The 20,105-nt window shown below is 41.6% G+C and overlaps 1 protein-coding gene and 1 non-coding gene across 2 annotated transcripts in view; both read left to right on the forward strand.

The window, feature by feature from the left end:
* LRIG3 (leucine rich repeats and immunoglobulin like domains 3) overlaps positions 1-20,105 on the forward strand; it is a 73,045-nt gene that overhangs the window by 20,788 nt on the left and 32,152 nt on the right. The window contains exons 2-3 of the mRNA XM_086919109.1: positions 4,587-4,658; positions 5,758-5,832. Of these exons, the coding sequence (XP_086775235.1) occupies positions 4,587-4,658; positions 5,758-5,832 (147 nt within the window). The remainder of the gene's footprint in view (positions 1-4,586; positions 4,659-5,757; positions 5,833-20,105) is intronic.
* On the forward strand, positions 10,591-10,744 carry LOC147751221 (small nucleolar RNA SNORA62/SNORA6 family). Its single transcript, XR_015300476.1, has one exon. It is a non-coding gene; the product is annotated as a small nucleolar RNA SNORA62/SNORA6 family (small nucleolar RNA).

The raw sequence follows: 20,105 nt of genomic DNA on the forward strand, positions 1-20,105 counted from the left end.
TATTATCCTTTCCCTGTCTTTTTTATTAGTTTTTTACTAGCAATTTCATTTATATATTTTTTGAAGCATGTCTTTCCTTCACTGCTGCACCAAAGGTTCTTATGTGCACAGTGTGTTTCAATAAAACATAAACGGTTAAATATACCTGGTGGCTTTCTGCCCAGATGATAGTTAAAATACTTAAAGGAGAACCTGGTACAAGTGTGTGTTCAGATGGCGTTTACGGGTATCCTGGTCCACTGTACATTGCAAGAAGTAGACTGTAGAAACCAAGCAAGTGGTTTGGTATTGTAGGGAGGCAGATCTGTTTTCCTTGGAATGTTCTGACTTACTTTCATAATAAATTATTCATATTTTTGCCGCTGAAAAATGTACAACATAATCAAAGCATTGAACAAAAACTCAGCTTTGACAACATCATTTCACAAGCTGATAAAATATCTATTCTTTTAAGTGTATTTAAAAACATTTTTTTTAAATATTTTTGCTACAGTGGTAGCTAATTCCATACAACTATCTGCCCATCCTACTCAACCAGTCATAGTAAGCTTACATTTAATTTTACATCAGTAAGCAGTTTTGGACAGATACAGTATACCATGTTACATGTAGTTGGAATTTGTAATGTTTGAAAAATCATCGTTCATCCACTTAAATGGAAACCGGTTACTAACTGAACTGTGGGTGTTTATATATTTACTGTTTAGCATGGTATATAGCCATCCTTTTAATGTATTACTGCAGCTTAGTGTAGAGTAAGCCTGAACTAATGAATGTCCGGATATGGTAAAAGCACAGAGAGCATTGGCTGTCTTTGCGGAGACACTGTGACTTAAGAGTCAACAAAGAGTCCGCTAAAATTGTCCACCTTATCTGTTAACATGCAGCCCCTTCTCTTCCATTGCTCAGTTCTGCATTAATCTGATAGTGGGAAGGATGCGTATTTCAGCATCCTCATCAGACAGTTATCATGATATCCAATAGGATGAGCAGGTGAGGGAGCCCTCCGAGGCTCTGGGTTACATGGCGTTTTTGCTTATACATCCCCCTTTTAGTTTAATAGCAATTCTTTTTTTTTTTTTTTTTTGCTATGCTGTCTTAGATCATATAATAACTGACAAGAATACTAAGGTTTTCCAGATCTAAAACAATGGCAAAATCAAGTCAAGAACAACATTGTTAAAATGCAGTTATATGTAGGAGGAAGGGCACTTTCTGTTCACCATACATTTTCCTTTACATTTATTAATGCCTCTTCGCCTACTTTTTGTTTTCAGAGGCACATTGTTCTTCTCTTTATATCCTAGGTTTTTAATCCTGCAAAGGTAACATCACAAGATAAAGTTAATAAGGGCAGCCAAGATATTTAAGTTATATGAAGTATCAGAGGGTTACGGAATTCCTGAATGTTGGGTTACAAAGGCCTGAGGATTAATTATCTGGTGAATCATTATCATTTAGGCATAATTCCAAAGGGTGTTGAATGAAAGCTGTACTGGTTTAATACCTATGAATCATTCGTAGAAATGGTTTAATTATTGTTACGATACCATTCTTCTTAGAAATGGCCTCTATTAATAAAGTAATCTCCAAATTCATTCTTGAGTACATCAATTAATAGGTATTGCATTGAGTAATTGGGTTAGAGAAGAAATCTCAGTTAATTTGGGATGGCCTCAAAGTTCGTTCAGCTAGATTTTCTTGGCTTCTCCCACTGATATATGAAAGATTTTGGGAGCCATTTCGTGGATACAGATGTAGAGCATTCCTTTGGCTGCCAGGACGCAATACATGAGCAGCTGAGTATTTTTTATTAGTTTGGATGGAGTTTAAAGAATCCTGCATGTATATATGATGCAATCCTCTCTTGACTTTTTGCTAGCCTTATCAGGGAAGATCACATGCATTATCTTGCCTGTTTTTTAATTTGTGACTTAGCAGGTTTCTGTATTTTTAGAAAATGTAAATAATTTTGTGTCCTTATAATGTGTACATTCCAACCGCCCTGGCTATAGCTTACACTAAATGAGTGAACAAGCATTTGCAATGCAATAGAACTCTCATTTACGCGAGACCTATTGCATTGCAAATGGGAGGGCTGGCGTGGGTCAGGAGGGCGAGAAGGCATGGACAGCAGGAATGCGTGGGTGCGAGAAGGCATGGAAAGAAAATAGTGCTCACAATCTAAATAACACATACCATGCAACACTCAAAGTACAGGGGCCAGTAGCCATGGACGGATACAAATGACGTCATGGCCGTCATAAGGAGGGACTAACAGCCTATAAACCAATCGAAAGGCAGCATTTAGAAAGGACAAAGACACAAGCCAATGAAAAAGATGGGCGGATGAGTGGGCGGAGCTTCCACTCCATACTCTATTACTGCATGCCTCGCAGAGCGAGCAGCGCATCCGCTCTGCAGCTATAGGCTCGACCTAACGAGGATTATATGTAGCATGCTCAAATCAATGAACACAGATAATCTCAACTTTCTGAATTTCACTCAAACTCATATTCCTTAGCATCCATAAAAAAAATAGGGACTAACATACATATTTTGTAGGTGGTACTGCTCTTATCCCCTTAATTCATATCCCCCTGATTCAACTTTTGGAACAACTAGGTTTTGCAAAATTATATATTTGAAATGAGGGATCTTACTTACTTTCTCCAAGAGAGAACCTCTGGAAGATAATAACAATGTGGCCTGTTCACAGTGGCATTTTATACACCAAATTTAGTACTTCTGTAATTCTTTTTGGGTACTCTTGCATGTCTTTCTGAATTGGCTCTAAACATCTTGAAAGGAAATATAGTGGGCATATTAATATACAATTCGTACAAATAGATATGTGTGTGCCCTCTTAGCACTTTCCTTAATACAGAATTTGATGTTTTGGGCTGTTTCGTAAAGGTGAGTAAGATCACATGGAAGAGTATTCCTGTAGCACTACATTGTATACTCCTAAATGCGTTTGTATATTGGCCCCAATAATTTACATTTTTGCTGAGAGACATTTGACTAGTGCAGCCATCTTTACTGTGCTGTTGCCCTACGTGTTGAACGTAGAGAGAAAACCATGGTCTACGTCAGTTTCAGTGAAGTGTTTCTTGAAATATTATGTTTATAAGTGAGAAGTTAGATGGACCATTTAAAAAGGTGAGTTTGTGCTGGTAACATCAATATGGTGACATCACATTGCATGCTGCTCTTGAAGGAGTAGTGCAAAAACAATAAGATATTTAGGAACGCAGTCCAATTGGATAAGCTGCATTCCTCCTCTGAATGTGAGTTCATGTGGCAATAGTTTAGCAAACGGTTCGTTGCATTGCCCTTTTTCTCTGTGGATAAATCCCAACTTGGCAGATAAGACCATTTTCTTTTGCTATGTTGTTCTCTGTACAAGGCAATCTTTGGCTCCTTGTCTTTCTTTGTGTGAGCTGGAGTTTCACTACCCTTCCAGTTCACGGGGCAACAACTGCACTCCGAAACACCAGTGGTAATTCAGGTTGATTTTATGCATGCATTTATTTTATTTATAATTATTATTATCCACAGATCACACCTGTTCGAGCTGTTGGCCAAGGCAGAACTCACATTTAGGCATCTCAAAGTAGTTAATTGAGCCCTGCTCCATATCACCAGAATTAATGAGGGAATGAAGAGTATCGGCCATTGTGTATCATCCAAAGAATGCTATAGTGTGGCTCATACACATACTTAAACTGGGTATTAAACATCCTATGACTCATTAGCTGTGGGATAAATAATGGCTGATTGGGGTGTGCACCCACGCTCAACAAGAGCCATCTAGGTCATCTGCAGGTCAGGTGATATTAGGCTCATCGACCAGCTTTGGAGGACCATCTGTTGTCATGGGGTGGATTTAGGATTTGTGATACACCCGTCGACACCATGATTCTCTGCTCTTGAAAAAGCTGAGGCCAGAAGCAGGGTCACCTATATTTCTGTGGCCATCGTGGTGGGTGGAAGTGAAAGTGACGCGTATTTAGCATGACTTTGCACTTCCCATCGCCCCCCATCTCATGGGGGGAGGTGTCAGGAAGTCTTCACAGGCCGGCACATCATCTGATCGAGGCAGGGCCACAGTGAACCAGGGTCCCCTAAACGCTGCGCCCCCTTGATGTGGGAGGGGGCGCTTTGTCAAGATTCCTCTGCCTGAACTCATCCCATAATCATCATCTAAGCGTTATTTTAGTTTTGCAACACTATTAATGTTTGAAGAGTGGGATACTGTAAATGAAATTACATGATCATGTTGGTGTTGCATGCACGCACTAAAAGAAACACTGTTGTAATAATGAAACGGATCAGAGCACATGCTTTTGGGCAGTATATGTTTAATCATTTCCAACACATAAAAATGTCTTAATATTCTGAAGGCATGGGCTATTGTAATATGTCTGTTGTTAGTTTTTGGAGGGACTGATGACATGGTCTGGTAATTTTGCTTGGTGGGAGACAGATGGTAAAGTAATGAGCGTTGCCTGTATTATCTAATACTATAATTAAATAAACGGAAGCAACTTATGGAAATATTCTTATTTGTTCTCGTTTCCTAGGGACCTGAGCCACAATAGATTGTCTTCAATCAAAGCCAGTTCACTAAGCCACCTCCATAATCTACGAGAAGTGTAAGTATTTCTTCTCTTTTTAACTTTCAGAAAGAGGAGTGGTGGGACCACCCTAATGAGAGAGCCGACAGCAGCATAATGTGATGGATCCTTTAACACTCTACATTTGTGAACCCAAAGATCATGTGTTCATCTATTAACGCATTTGATCTGGCCATCAGCATTTTAGAGGAAAAAGCTGTCGCTGTACAACCAGTTTAATGTACAATAAGGGTTGCACTTAATGTTATTGTGACTGAAAGTTGCACTTAAGTGATCATTTTCGGTCTCTGATCCTTATGTCCTAAAACCCAATCTCCAGCTATCTCAGCTGGTGAGCCTCCAGCAAGACATCTGATTCCCTACACATCCGTTCCTTGATCTGATAAAAAGGAGAGCACCTGGAAATGGACTAATTACTAAAATTCACTTCTATACAGGCATATATGTAGTCCACTACTTGCTGAGAGCTGATAACAGTATTGGTTCTTTTGTGGTAGCCAACAGTCAAAGAAATTGGACTAGGATGGTAAACTTCACTTCTGACTGTAAATCTACAAAAGAGGTGAACTATGACTAATATAACTATCTGTCTTGCTGGTATCGGCAATAGATGAGCAAGGTAAGAATTGTGACCTCCTTACAGTATGCCTGAACATGAGTGATATATGACAGAAATACGGGTCACATGCACAGAAATTGAAGACCCATTTAAGCTCTGGTGCCGGGACCAACCCTCTAATCTCTGCAAAAGTGTCATCCGTCACACAGTTCTGATTGTTATCTGCCGTCAAATATGGAATCATTTTTCGAAGTAAGATAATAAAGACCCACTTTATAGCAGTGATAAACCTTGTATAACAGTGAGCCAGAAAAAAAACCAGACTCCCCTACTGATTACCTTAACTTGGTCTGTGCGAGACAGCCACCCCCTTCCCCCATGAATGACCTTCCGTAAGCCCTCTGGGCTAATTTATGAGCACTATGGGGCACTGTCTTCAAGTTTAGCATCTGTGTTTTGTGAGTCTGGCATTATTATTTTTTTATGATGTGGATCATTATGTTTTTGGCAGTGTGCTTGTGGACAGGTGGTGACATTTTTATGTATTGTCAATAATAGGAAATTGAACAACAATGAATTTGAAGTCATTCCAGATCTGGGATCTCTATCTGCAAACATCACCCTTCTGTCACTGTAAGTAGCTGACTGATTCCAATTTAACAAGTTGGGAGTATTTAATTTACATGTTCATTTAAACATCCTCCTATAAACATAATTATAGGATACAATAAAGATATTTGCTTTTGGGTGCATGCTTTAGTATGCTAATGCCTTATTTATATTATATTTGTTCTGTAATAGCCTAACCTTGCTGGGGCCAGAAAGAAAGTTTATTTATTTAACTAACATAGCCAGTTGAGCACGTTTTGCAGCACTGTGTTTTCAATGGGTTTGTCCATTACCTCTAGGTCATAATTTTCAAAATTGTATTAATTTATCTATGGACTAACTTTTGATAGGAGCCATTACCACGACGGAGTTGTGATCATTTTCACAATTATTTTCATCTGTGAACTGACGATGTTAAACATGGATTCGTTGTGACTTAAAAATCAATGGTGTCATTTATCAAAAAATCATGAAATCCTTCTTAACAACGAGTTGAGGTATTGAAAGCACATAACAAGGAAGCACTTGTGCCTAGGGACATTATAGTTGTGGTTCCTGGTAGCCAAAATTCCATTGTCATTACATGTATTAGCTGCTGTCACAGTAGGTGGTGGGTGGCATTTCTTTGAAGCAGCTTGGCAATCATTAACATATCAGTAACTTGGCATAATCCTTTGATGTTACTATGTTTATTTGCACCAGTGTGAGACTCTCACCCACGCCCTTTAAGAAAGCAGAGCAGTAGACCCGCCTGCACATATTAAAGTTCTATGCCTGTGCCCACGGATATTCAGGCCTGATATATCACTGTTACTGCGCTGGACTCATTCTCTGTGGCTAAGTATGTCGTAATCGTTGGCCAAGGCATATAAATACAGCCTTTCGGAGAAAAAAAATTCCACCTGGTCCATTTAAAGCTATTACAGCAACACCAGCAATATTTGTTTGAAATATATAGCCATACTGTGGTTCAACGTTCATTTATTTTTTCTTACAAATTTGCATGCAATATCCATAGTTCTCCAATATAATGAAGTTGATGTGCCGAATACGCTGCCTTGCATAGTTAGTGCTTAGTATGATAGTGGTTACATTAACACAACTCCATAGATTGTTCGCTTCATCCCACTTTATTGCAGAAAAGTGTGCAGGGAAGTATGAATGTGACAACAAAGGTGTCTTGCCTCATCGTAGCTCAAAGTTTGCAGTTCTGGGGTGCGGTCTACGGCCATCTCAAGGTAGTGAAAGGGGCAGTGGAAAGAGGAAAGGGCATTAGTCCAGGGAGACATCCCAAGGAAGTGACAGGGGCAGTGGAAAGAGGAAAGGGCTTAGTCCAGGGAGAAAGAAAACTGTTTTCCAAAGAAGAAGACATGGAATTGTTAAATCTTTTTTGTTAATAGAATACCATGTATGAAAGGAAAGCACTGCTCGTTAATTTTCTGATGTGACTTGTGCAAGGAGGTTTATTCCTTGTGCCATTTAAATGCTGTCAGCAGGGGAAGTCAATCATGTTTGCCTGTTACTGAGGACCAGTACTGTGTAAAAAGCCTGTAAAGTTAACTATGAAAAAGATGTAGAGGAAACAGTATAGATCTCTTTTCGGGCATCATAAAGACTGCATATTCGAATAAACAAGGTGACAGACCCTAGGGTTACAAACATTAACTGTAGGAAACTTCTGGCAAACACTCCACAAGTTATTTTGAAAACATGAGCAGAACGAAGTTCTCAGCCATTGCTGCTCAGCCGGTCGAACAACTGTATCATTATGATATTCATGTGTGTTGGCACTCGGCACTGCAGAGAAGTATGCCAGGCCGGTTTTAATACATTCTGGTTTGGCACAGATTTCCCAGACTTCATAATGCACTGGGAGATTTTGTGCCACCCTAGTACACAGGCCCTCTTTATTAAGCAGTTAGCAAGCTATTCATTTAGTGTGACATTTTCTACTGAAATATGTTTCTGTTTGGATTTTTTCTTGTATCCCATACATTCTAACCAGTCTTTGCATAGTGTTTACAAAAATGCATCCCATTACTACAAAATCTTATTATACAGAAACAAAAATATTTCTGGAAAGCTGTATGTTTGGAACGGATAGAAATGCATTTGTTACACCTTGGTGTTAGACATTTTTTCCGAAAAGGTACCTGTTTATTTGCCTCTGTACATCATAGATGTGAGCACCATACTAATAAATGTAATTTCTAAAGAGCTATTTGAAAGCTTCTTCGTGTTACATTTTCAGATGATAACTCCCTTAAAAGAAAGCAATACATTCCCTTACTGGCAGAGATGACCACTTCCTGGTTAAATATACTACCTGGTAATATTGTAACTTCCTGTGCAACTTAAGTGTGGAAAACAGTGGCTGGCAGCCTGACAAACTAGATTTTCTCCCTAGAAGAAGGAGTAAGGGGACATGGATAGTCGACCCAGTGTCCTGTTTTGTTATGATTTTGTTTAGAAATGGTGAGGCCAAATAAATAGTAAAGGTCTCGGCACTCTTCAAAGGAGTCATTTTAGACAGGACATTTCCTTTCTTGAAAGACACATTTGCTCCCTCGGGGTAATAGTTCTGTTCCTCTAAAGGAATTCATGGTGTGTAAACTGATTGAATGATTGTAGGCTCCCATCAAAACGGTGTTCTGACTTGAGGAATAAAAGGTGGTTCTATTCTATTCTAATCACACTTAAATAGTGCATGGTTACCTGTAGACCTCCTAGCTCTGTCAGTGCAGCACAAGACAAGGAATTTACAAGAATGCACTCTGAAACAGCAATGTTTTTATTGCCTTACGGAAGGGAAGTTCTTTTTCAACAACTCGAAGAGGAAGTGGAAGGGTGTTCCATAATTTGGATGCATTGAAGGAAAAAGATGGCCCTCCTGACTTTTGTTCTGTAAATGAGAGGGATCTTAGCTAAAAAGGCATTAGAGGAATGCAGCTACCTATCTCCCAGGTGTATAGAAAGAAAGCAGTGACCGAGAGATCGCTGTCAAACAGTGCCTTGTGTGCAGTGCAGAGGGATGCCAATGTAATCCTCTATGTTATCGGCAACCAATGAAGAAGGTGCAGGGCTTGACCCACAGATTGATGTCTTGGTATATCATACAGTAGATGTGCTGCGGAATTCTGTACCAACTGTACATTTTTGGTTGTGGCTTTGGGTGCACACAGTTACAGGGAATTGCCATAGTCCAGGCAAGAAAGGATGACGTCCTGGACCGCAATTCTCTTTGCCGTGGGGGAAGGAGGGGCAAAATTCTTGATTGCCTCTATATGGAAGCAGTTGTAAAAAGACCTAATCGCCTTGTCAAAATGATATAAAAAAAATTAAAGACTCAGAAGCCACTCTTCAGAAAGCACCTTATTCCATATGACCGCCCAGCCCACAAATAATTGGGTTTGTCCCACACCCCATGATAAAGATGGTCCCACCAATGAAGCTTAATGTAAGGACTAATACAAGTAGGGAATACACCAAGGATACTTTTTGGCAACTCCAGTCATAGTTTTACAACTGCTATTTTCTTTGCCATTTCCATTTTGGAATTTGTTTTTATAAGTTAATCTGATTCACCGAACGCTTTTTAGCAGACACCTGTTAACCAGGTCTAGGAAGTTGATTGCATGAATTACAATCATGATCCGATCTAGTTGTCGTCTATTTCAATACAGTTTGTCGGTGATTAATCTTGATGGGTATTTTTTTGTGTCAAAAGAACCAAGAAACATATGCATTTCGAAGGTGGGGCAAGGGTTGTCCTCTCAACAAATGCCACATTTTGTAGTGGAGATATAAAGTAGTTCATTTGTGAAGCTTACCGGGAAACGAATTTAAGGAGTTTTCAGCACCCTCGGATACATTTTCCAGTAAGGAGGAACTGTAGAAAAGCAAAGATAAAAAACTGCTTTATTGGGGCCAATGTGACCGCCATTGATCTAATTGACTGCCTCAGGTGGTCTTCAATTCTTTTGCTTCCCAGGCAGAGTGGGTGTTGCTAGGACAGCACAATTCATACATATCCTTAAAACCACATGATGGTTTGGCCAAATAATTTAGGGCCTGCAAAACTGATGGCAGTGTCTAGGTTGCAAGAGTGCAGTGCCAGAGTGAAAAGCTTTAGTGAAGCCAAGATGTTTGACAGTGGCAAGCTATTTTTTTTTTTACATTTTTGCAAAGTTTATTAGGCATACACACAATAGGCATACAAAATCTGAAAGTAATCAAAAGTAAAAATGCCACCTACCACAGGTGTGCAACTTACAAAACTTTTTTCCATATGAGTAAGGGGTGGGTCTTGTACGAGAGAGCGAGACACACACCTCACTGCCTAATAGGGCCCTTGAAAGGGTGAACCAGTGAAGAGGGAGCTTGCTTAAAATTGCAGTGGCCAAAGAAGCCACTCGCCAGCCACCCTTTCAAAATACAATAAAACAAAGGCTTCTATAGTCGTTTCAGGGGGATTGCAAAATGCAGAGTGGGTTTTAACACCTTCCTCAACCCCCCCGCCCCTCACCCGAGCCTCCAACACACGAGCTGAAAACCTCCTACTCGGTGTAGGGGTTTCCACCAGATGAACTTGTGATGAGAGAGGGGTCCCAACGCTTGTGGGTGGCGGAGGCCGGGATTTTATTAGTGGTTGGGTTTGAAGGGGACCAGTCTTCCAGGCTGATGGGGACTATTTTCAGGCGGATACGGGGTAGGCTTTGTGTGGAGCTCGAATGCCGGATGGGCTCTGAGAAGTTTGAAGTGGGGAGGGTTGGGGCAAGCAAGGGTGCACACTTTTAAAGCTCAGTGCTGAGGCTCCTTTCGGAGCCGGTGACCTCTGGGTGTCGGACGTGTGCTACAGTATCCTGGCATGGTTTTCGCTAACACCATCAGAGCTCTGCTCGATGACTGGGGTTTGATAGTAACCTATGCCACAATGCATTGTTGTTATTGGTTTCCTGATTGTTTATTAGTGTGTATACTCTTATTCGATTGCTATCCTACCTTGCAATTCACTCACTACCGAATATTATATTGTGTTCAAGAGTTTGTCCACCCTATCTCCTGTTTCTGTAAAGCGCTCTGACATCTGCAAAGATCTTGTCCGCGCTATATAAAACCTTAAAAATTAAAATAAATAAATACACTCTGGCACTATGTGAGTTGGCACTTCTGCTTCTAAAAGTAATGTTCATATGCTTGTCATGAATAAGCAAAATAATGGTCGACCACAAAAACCAATATAAGCACATGAAAGCAAAGACTGGCTCACCAGCTTTGCAGTGAAGTGGACTGTTTTTTAGGCGAAATCACTCATTTGAACAAGTGAAATGCTGCCACTAACAGCGAAAAGAGCCCGTGGCTGAAGTCGGAAGACCCTTTGCCCCATTCTGTATTCTGATTGGGTAGAAGGAAAAGGTGAATGACACATTATCAGACCAATAAATGAAGAGGACTGAAGTCCTGTATATCTGTATTTTAATCATGATTTGTTTTTTAAAACATGAGGCCGGACCATCCTAAATGGATTTGCGCTGCACTGCATATTTTTGAGTATATTGTCGACGTGTAACATATAACTGTTATGAATCTTCCTCATCTGGGGAGGAACCGTCAACACATCTGTACTTGCAGTGTATTTAGGTCAGGCCTTTTTTGTGTTCCTACATAGGAAGTATTTCAGCCTCAGAGCAGTTTAATCTCCAGTTGCTGTACTATTCTAGGAGTCTCACATCTGGGGTTTTATCTGAGCTGCACCTTATTTTTGTTATGTTTCTGCTCCCCTTGCCTCCCTCTTTGTATGACCCTAAAACAACCCTGATTCAAGCAATCCTTCAATAAAGAATGCAATTAGAATTGAATTAGCTGGGGCACAAAGAACTGGCGATTTATGCAACACCGAACTGTCATCAGCAGGAAAAGCAAGCTCAAAACCCCAAAAATACTGCACTAGTTCAGAGCTGTATCAGATTATGCGCTTTTTCATTTTTAACCTCAATTCTTTCTTATGATAGGTTTCAAGACAAGCATTTGTAGATCACAGGGGCACTTGCATCTCTCAACCTGCCTTTTTTTTTTAAACATACAACTCTTTTCCTATCCAAACTAGTAGAACTATGCTCAAACAAAAAAGTGACACAAAATGTCACAGAATGCAAGCGTCACTGTCAACAAAGCCAGGACTGTATGGCTCTGCCCCACAGGAAGCAGCCGACATTGGCAGCTCTGTATTTAGGCATGCGATTTTAAGAAATGGCCACAACCAGATGTGACCGAACGCACACACAAACGTGCACACATACATGCGCCTACAATCTCTTCCATAAGAGTCTGTAGCATAAACAAAATCTTGCATATTCGACATGCTCTGCACGACATTACATTCCCACCAACACCCATGCCTTCTGATGCATTATATCTCCTTCGCATGTTCTTATGTAGTCGTACAAAACGATCACACCCCGGAGCATTTGTGGTAGTGTGTAATATAGAATGGGCCCGATTGCAACAACCGTTTAATAGCAAAGATTTCCCTTCTAACTTTTCACTAGTGTCGCCTAGTTTTGTACCTTTGACGCTCCCCCGCTCCTCCGCCCTCCATCCCCAGTCTTTACCCCTACATATCCCATTACTCTCTCTGCCCCTCCCGGTAAAAGTTATTTTCCACGGGCCTCCATACTGAACAATTTAAATACAAATTGCATTCTACCTCTCAGGAAAGGTGCCAGCCTCCAGGGCTGAAACAATATGGCGCATTCTTGGGAAACTGCTCAATTAATTACAATGATCACCGCTCAATTGCTTGCAGCTGGTGATTTATTGGGGGTTTGTTTTTTCTCTGGGCCCCGGGTCAGCCGAGTCAGCTGGAGCAGCCGCTCTGTCTGCGCTGCTCCCTTTGAATAACAGCTCGGTGACATCTGATCCTGGCGCGGGCCTTCTGCGGAGGGGAGCGAGGAGAAAAAGCAAAGAAAAAACAGATGGGTACATTTGCAAGAGAAAAACGACTGGATGGTTAAAAAAGAGCTGTGCTCCAGTTACAAATGCAGTGGCAACATTTTCTAACCGGCTAAAGGAATTTATTTTGCATGTTTTGTTTGCCTCGTGAATATGACGGCTTGTGTTAACTTCATAGTTGAGATTAGGAAGGAGAGGAAAGTTAGCTTTGGGCCACGAGATGTCAATGTGCAGCCGTCATACACGAGGCCTGCACCAAGAAAGAACCCTCCTTGTTTGGACATGGATAAACATCTCCCTCCAGTGAACCCCACCTTCTCCTCACAGTTCGAGTAGAAACCAAAGCTTATTTCGTGCAGGGACCCACATTGCACTGTTTGCGTTCACTGTGTGCAGGATCTCCCGGCATACTCTGGGCCCCATGGAGAACGAACACATTTTTACCCAATTACTCTTAAGTAAACATGGACCTGGTGAGCTAGAGCGAATAGAGCATCTGTTTGAAGTGTGGATGGGTGGGTTCAGGCCATGTGGGAAGTTGTTAAATTGAAGCAAATTGGAGACTACCACCCACGTTCTTCTGTGATACCTCCCGCCGCCGTTTCAATGCGCTGTGTCACATACATACATGTAGGAAGCAGTGCCAGGCCCCATTTGATGTGCTCTGGCTTTCAGTGAATTTTCAGCATCATCCATAAAGATCTTGCATTTAGTACTGTAACGAAAAATGACAGCATATTGAAGCCACAGTTTATAGCTTATCTTTGCAACCTTTATGGTTCACTAAAACGTTCTGTTTCCCTAAATGTAGATCTCTTTTGCGTTTTTGCAGCTGCGTAATTTTTAAACTGGGCTTTTAGCACAGCAAGCCCCAAAGAACATCTTTTGGTTGCCTTGCCATGGGAAGGTTACTTTGTATTCATTTTATGTCCTGAGCACAATCGCTTTAAAGCTGTTTAAGAAAGATGTTTGATTTGGTCGGCTTGCAGAGTCATGAACTGATGCCTTACGTGAGTGAGTGCATGATGAATTTCCAAAGGTGGATTTTCTGAACAAAAAGTGTCGGAGCGCAGGTTAATTTTAGATTGTAAAGGGCACTTTCTGTTGATGGTATAATGCATCGCTGTTGTCTTGATGACTGCCTGCTGGTGATCTGCTTCAGAACAATGTGAAAGTGGACCAGACACCTCAACCCGGAGCAGATTGAACTAAGATACTGTGAATTTTTTGCAGTTAGCAGATCAGGGTCTTCAGAAGGCTGACGTCTAGTACATTTCATGTCGTTTAGATTTATTCTGGCCATTGCATGGACTAAAGTGTTAAAACCATGTTCATTCAAAGCATTAAGCACCCCCTTCTAATTTTTTGACAGTAGAAAAAGGCAGAGATTAGGAAGGATATTCATTTTCTTTACCTTTTTGGTAAGAAAATAGACTCGCGAACATTAAGTGCCAGTGTACATAAATTCATGTTTCACTTTGTTGTCAAAATATGTTTCTGGTGTTGAGGAGCAATGATTAAACCATAGCTGGTGGATTATTGATCGCCATTTAGGTGGTAGCAATTAAAAGTGCTCAGATTCCATATCCTGTGGTGGTTCTGTGCAGCTGCAGGGCCTGAGGCTGATTCATGAGGAGGAGTTATGAGTTGTGCAGTTTGTTGTAGCATTTTTCCTACCCTTTGAGAGGCCGGAGGCAAATGAGTGGTTGACTTTTGTGAGAGAACAGGATTTTCTGGTTTTAGCATTTCTGAAGCAATCTATTCCACTTTAACTTTACAGGTCTTGTAAAATCAGTGTTTTATCGAAGTAGAGTAGTTTGATAAAAATACTCAATTGTAAAGCTTGGCAGCATGTGTTTTAAGAGTTTCCTCTGATAGTTGGGTAATTGTTATCAACATGTTTTCAATAACCCCCCATATGTGGGTTGTGAACAATGAACTTTTCTGCACTGTATTGTTTATTGAGAAACAAAAAAATCACCCTTTAAAGTCTTCTGCTTTTTAGGTTACAAGGGGAATGATGCAGATATGTTTTGAAGCAATGACATCTTACATGTCATGCAATATCCTTGAAAAAGTCTATAGTAAATGCTGTTGGCCATCCAACTGACTAATCATGGTTTTGGTCACAAGGGATCCTAACTGGACACTAGCGGACAAACCACTTAAAAAAGAACATTATCAAATGTATGCTATGTGTATGGACATTTATTTCATAGCAGGGCCAATGGTTGGTAGGCATTGCATTTTGTGGGGCCCTAAAGCAAAGTGAATCTCTCAATTCCAATATTTTCTCAACCAAATAGGTCTTTTTTTCGAATGGCTGTTGTGCAGCTGTGTCTGGGTAGAAGTCTGGAATATTACTTTATTATTTAAATTATATTGTATCATATTTTCAGCATTTGTATCCTCACTTGTGCCACTGATGGGTCCTCATAACAGCCTGAGCTTTTGGGACAATGTGTTTATTGATCCGACTCGAGGCACTCTTACAGTGTATCTTTGTGTCTTTTGTTACTTTTAACCTTGCTGCTTTTATGGATTTAGTCCTATGGGCACGAGGATGAACTTTTGTGTGTCTAATGCGTCTTTATGAATCTGCAAGTATTATTTCTGTGAGTAGTGAGGTTCGGCAGTTAGGGGCATAGTGTTGCCACCTATGTGGCTTTAGTTCTGAGTTTGGGTGGAACAGCTATTGTGAGTTGAAAATGTGTTCCCTGTTATAGGCACTGGCAGGATGTTTTAAAGAATGTTGAAATGCATTTTCTTATTATGATTAATGAACCTGCCTGTATAATGCTCTGGAACAATTGGATGTATGAGAGGAAGGAGTTGCTGCTTCTAATGTTTTGTTGCTCTGCTTGAACTGGGTATCGATCTGTAACTTTAGTGTAGGTTTTAAAACTGTGGTTTGAGGATTTCCAGACTTATGGAGTGTTGTTGTGCCACTCTTGACCTTCTAAACGGTGTTAGGTGCTGTGTTGATTTAGATATTGAAATTGATGAAACAAGTGTTTTACTACTTAAGATGGGTTCTGAGGTGCATGGTGGTTGTTGTATGTCATGTGGTTTCTGGCGAGATAACGAATTATGTTAAGGTACTCTGGAAAGCAAGTAATTGCCAGCTGACTGGTGTTGGGTCGTTTCTTAACTGTATGAGACTATGTTGGCAATTTAGGATGTTTCTTGTGGTGATAATCTTTAGACTTGTTTAACTATGGCACTGTCATGTATTTGGCATTATTTGTTTGTATGGTCAAGTGGTGGTCTAAAGCAAAGACACTTCATCTATATTGCCATGGTCGCCGTGTAGACCCTACAGTGCTTTTGTAGTGCACTGATGTATAAGAATTGGTGAACATGATATGTTGAATTGTAGGGTTTGGGCATTTAGGGACAGCTATGGTTTTACAGGTTAGTGCGGTATAATAAATACCTTGCTGTAAGGTTGCGCGTTAAATTGTATTCTAATTTAACTATTAAACCATTATACTTAAGTTCTTAACACCTTACTGATCAAGTCGAGGAAAGGTGGGTGCAGTCTTGAATACTGGTGCTTAAGCTGATTTTGCTGCTCTAGAGTGAATTGTGGCCTGTGTATGTCTCGCATCTTAAATGTAGCCAAGAGTTGTGGGTTTTTTGGTTGGGTTGATGGAAGGAGGACAAAAGTGACTTGTGGACGGCTCCAAGCGACCACTTTGCATGCAGCACTCTATCAGATGTTGTGTATGTGTGTGTATATGTGTATATGTGTATATATATATGTATATATATATATGTATATATATATATATATATATATATAATATATATATATATATATATATCTCTGGTAGCATTGGGTCATGGTGTAAAATCTTTCAAAATGCATCATTTTGCTACGTATGAATACTCAATGGTACATGAGGTTCCACTCTTCATTGAAAATAAATGAATGTGTTTGTACGTATTCAGAATTATTTGGCCTCCAGCAACATTGGAAGGTTTAGCAGTGCTGCAAGATGTGGCATTTCTTGACGTTCCTCTTCATATAATGTAGTGTCTCCCTAAAATGTGTCGCATTGTACAAAGTTTCCACTTTTGAAAGTAATATATGGACTCCATTCTTTTTTCATTAGGAGAAAGTGGGATTTTGAACGGCAGCTTGCTAGTAGTAAGAGGCTTTTTTTCTTTTCTGAGGAGCACCCATACAAAGCCGCCCTGTGCATGTGCTGGCTTTAATGGAGCACTTTCACACTGTAATTTAGGAGGTGTGCAAGGCAGGAAATTGCTGCTCTCTACCGCAGCACACTTTTACTGCAAGGGAAATTTTATTCGTCACTCCCGTAATTGGCAGTTTAAAACCTTGTTTGTAATGACTTCATAGACAAACCAATGCAGGCAGTGATACACACTGGCTGACTTATCTATTGCCTGTGCAAGAGTTTCCAGGCATGTTTTACAGCTACAAATAGTGAATTTCTCCCATTTGGCGAAATTATTTCCACCTATAAGTATTCAAAGTATAGTCCTCAAGAATTAAACTTTAGTGGCATCTATTGAACACAATAATAATTATTTTCTTGATTTGAAACATTCTTAATACTTCAGTTACACACTTTTAAAGAGCATTTGACTCGACTGCAAAGACTAAATTCGACTACATTTGCCCTTCTCTAGCCCACCTTCATTGTTTTGCCATCAAAACAGTGCCTTCGAAGTCACTCTGCATAGTGAGTGCAGACTCCAGAGGGCGCTCCGTTCTCTACACCGAAATGTAAGCACTTTGATCCCTTCCAGACCAGCAGCTTCCCATCTGCCAATCTTCTGCATCGGCTCACCCCAAGAAGGCATGGGCTGAGTGTGAGCTTTGGCATTTTGGTATATGGGTCTCTGAGTGCTCTGACCAAGGCCATCTGGGGCATCTGAGGCAATTGCCTCACCTTGCATTTCATGTTAAGATTTGACACTACAGTTACAGCTAAGCCTATCTCTGCATAGCTCTCCCATGCAAACCAGAAACCACCTTATTGATCTACTGTGTGCTTAATAAGCGTACTAAAGCGTAAATTGCTATACTAATTTCAGCCTAAATCAGTTTTAATGTTTTTTTTCCCCAGGAATCTAATGGCAGGTGATGGTAAGGGTAGATATTTAAGTCTGAAAATTAGTTTCCCGAAGAAAAGAAATTCAGAGTAATACTGTGGAGCTCTGGCTTCTTCATTGTGTAGAAGTGAATGAGGGCGCGTTAAAACTCTCTAGTGCATTCATTTCTTGTAGTGTTGTCTCCCAGTAAACTGCTGCTTGGGAGAGTGGTAAGGCATGAGAGGCAGCAGGACGTGTGATCTGTTTTTCATAAAGATTCCTTTTTTTGTACAGGATAGATGGCGGCTTCCTTTTACATACCATGTTTTTGTGGTATATGCTATAAAAGCTGCAGAAAGCCATAGGTGACATTTGGAGTTGAATACTTGATGAAGGGGGTACCTCTCTGTTACCTACACTGCCCCAATTTGCTGATTTGAATATTTAAGCATCGTGGTTGGATCCCCTATCAGCTCATGAAGCAGTGATGTTGTCTAGTGCATAGACATTTTTCAAAGTATCACTGTGACTGCACAATCCAGCCTGGAATAGGCCTTATTTTGATCCAGATATCATTAATGTGCATAATGTCTCTTCTTCTTGTCTTTTTTTTTTTAATACTCTGCAAGCTTATTAACGAAATCTCAGCGATGAGCCCCAACATAAAGCCATGTCTGCGACGCTTACACATCTTTGAAAGTCCGCTGGCTTTAGGTTTCAAACTCCTTTTTAACTTGCTGCTTGCTGCCCATACATTAAATAGTTTTTCACTTTTAATGACCAACACTAACCTCAAGGGGATACCATTACATACCAGTTTCAGTTCCACTGGCTGTATATTATGACTCAGTTAAAGGCATCAATAATTTTCATGCCACCAGCTTCTGTACAGGCTGCAATCCCTTTTTAGTTCTCGCCTGTCGATGCGCATGCGCATCGAGCAAGCGAGACTATAGGGGCTCATCGACTCTTTATCTAACTTGCAAGGAATCGTGGCGATTCCTTGCAGGGCCCGTGACTTTTAAGGTCAATGCGCATGCGCATTAAGCTTATGCGCATGCGCATTGACCTTAAAAGTCACGGGCGCGTGCACGTCCGTGTTTGTTTACCCGCTCCGCCCCCTCCCGCCGTGTCGCATTTCTCCTCCCCCTCCCCTCCGTCTTGTACTCACCCTCTCTCCCATCTTGGCCCCTTGCTACCACATCACACCCCTCGTGACACACCACTTCCTGGTATTCAACTTTGTCGACCGGCTCCCCGCTCCGCCCCCTCCCGCCGTGTCGCATTTCTCCTCCCCCTCCCCTCTCTTCCTTCCGTCGGCTCCCCTTTTTCCACTCCCCTCCCCGGCCCCCCCCTTCACCACATCCAGATTGGCCCCTTGCTACCACATCACACCCCTCGTGACACACCACTTCCTGGTATTCAACTTTGTCGACCGGCTCCCCGCTCCGCCCCCTCCCGCCGTGTCGCATTTCTCCTCCCCCTCCCCTCTCTTCCTTCCGTCGGCTCCCCTTTTTCCACTCCCCTCCCCTTATGGAGCTGCGCTGCTCTCTTGTGACGCTTTGGATGCATTGTGGATCTATGGCTGCGTTTACTGCGGCAGCTCCCCCACCTGCAATACTGCGTGAAACTGCTCTGGGGACCTTTATTTTTACTAGGGGTGCATGACAGCCATTTTGTTTATTTAACGTCTTGGATGTCCCCGGACTGAACATGGGAGTTGGCCGATCAGCCTTGTAGCAGTGCTCTTTGAAGATCCTGGTTGACGAGACGGGAGCAGTGTCCTCCATCTGGGTTTTGTTTCTCAGGAGTGTGGAAATCTCTTACGTCATCGTTCAACTGCAGGTGCTGGGGCTCCCTGCTGGGACGCTTTCCTAGCTGTGCGTGGTTGAAATTGCTGAACCTCAGCTGGGGTGCAGCCTGAATCCCTCTTCTACAGCCCCTGGGGCTCTTCTTGCTGCCGGGGGCCTTGCGTTTGCCTTACACTCCCCGTGTCTGTGGAGTTTCCATACTTTGATTGACTGCAGTTGGAGCTGCTTCTAAGCACGCTATTTAGTGCTGAAGAGCTTTATAAGAACATACAGCTTGACCCGTGGTCCTGGGGCCTTACGCTGAAGGCCTGAACCTCCCCCCGATGTGTGCTCTCTCTATGTGCTTCATTGGCACGCAGGCTGACCATAACATGCTGTCGCCTCCCCTATAGGGCCGAACCCCTAGTGCGGTGTTGTTGGGTCTGCCTTGCGACCCGCTGGAGGCTAGGATGGGCCGAGTGGACAGGGCAC

Source organism: Lissotriton vulgaris, chromosome 1_1 (assembly GCF_964263255.1).
Source record: "Lissotriton vulgaris chromosome 1_1, aLisVul1.2, whole genome shotgun sequence".
Classification (NCBI taxonomy): domain Eukaryota; kingdom Metazoa; phylum Chordata; class Amphibia; order Caudata; family Salamandridae; genus Lissotriton; species Lissotriton vulgaris.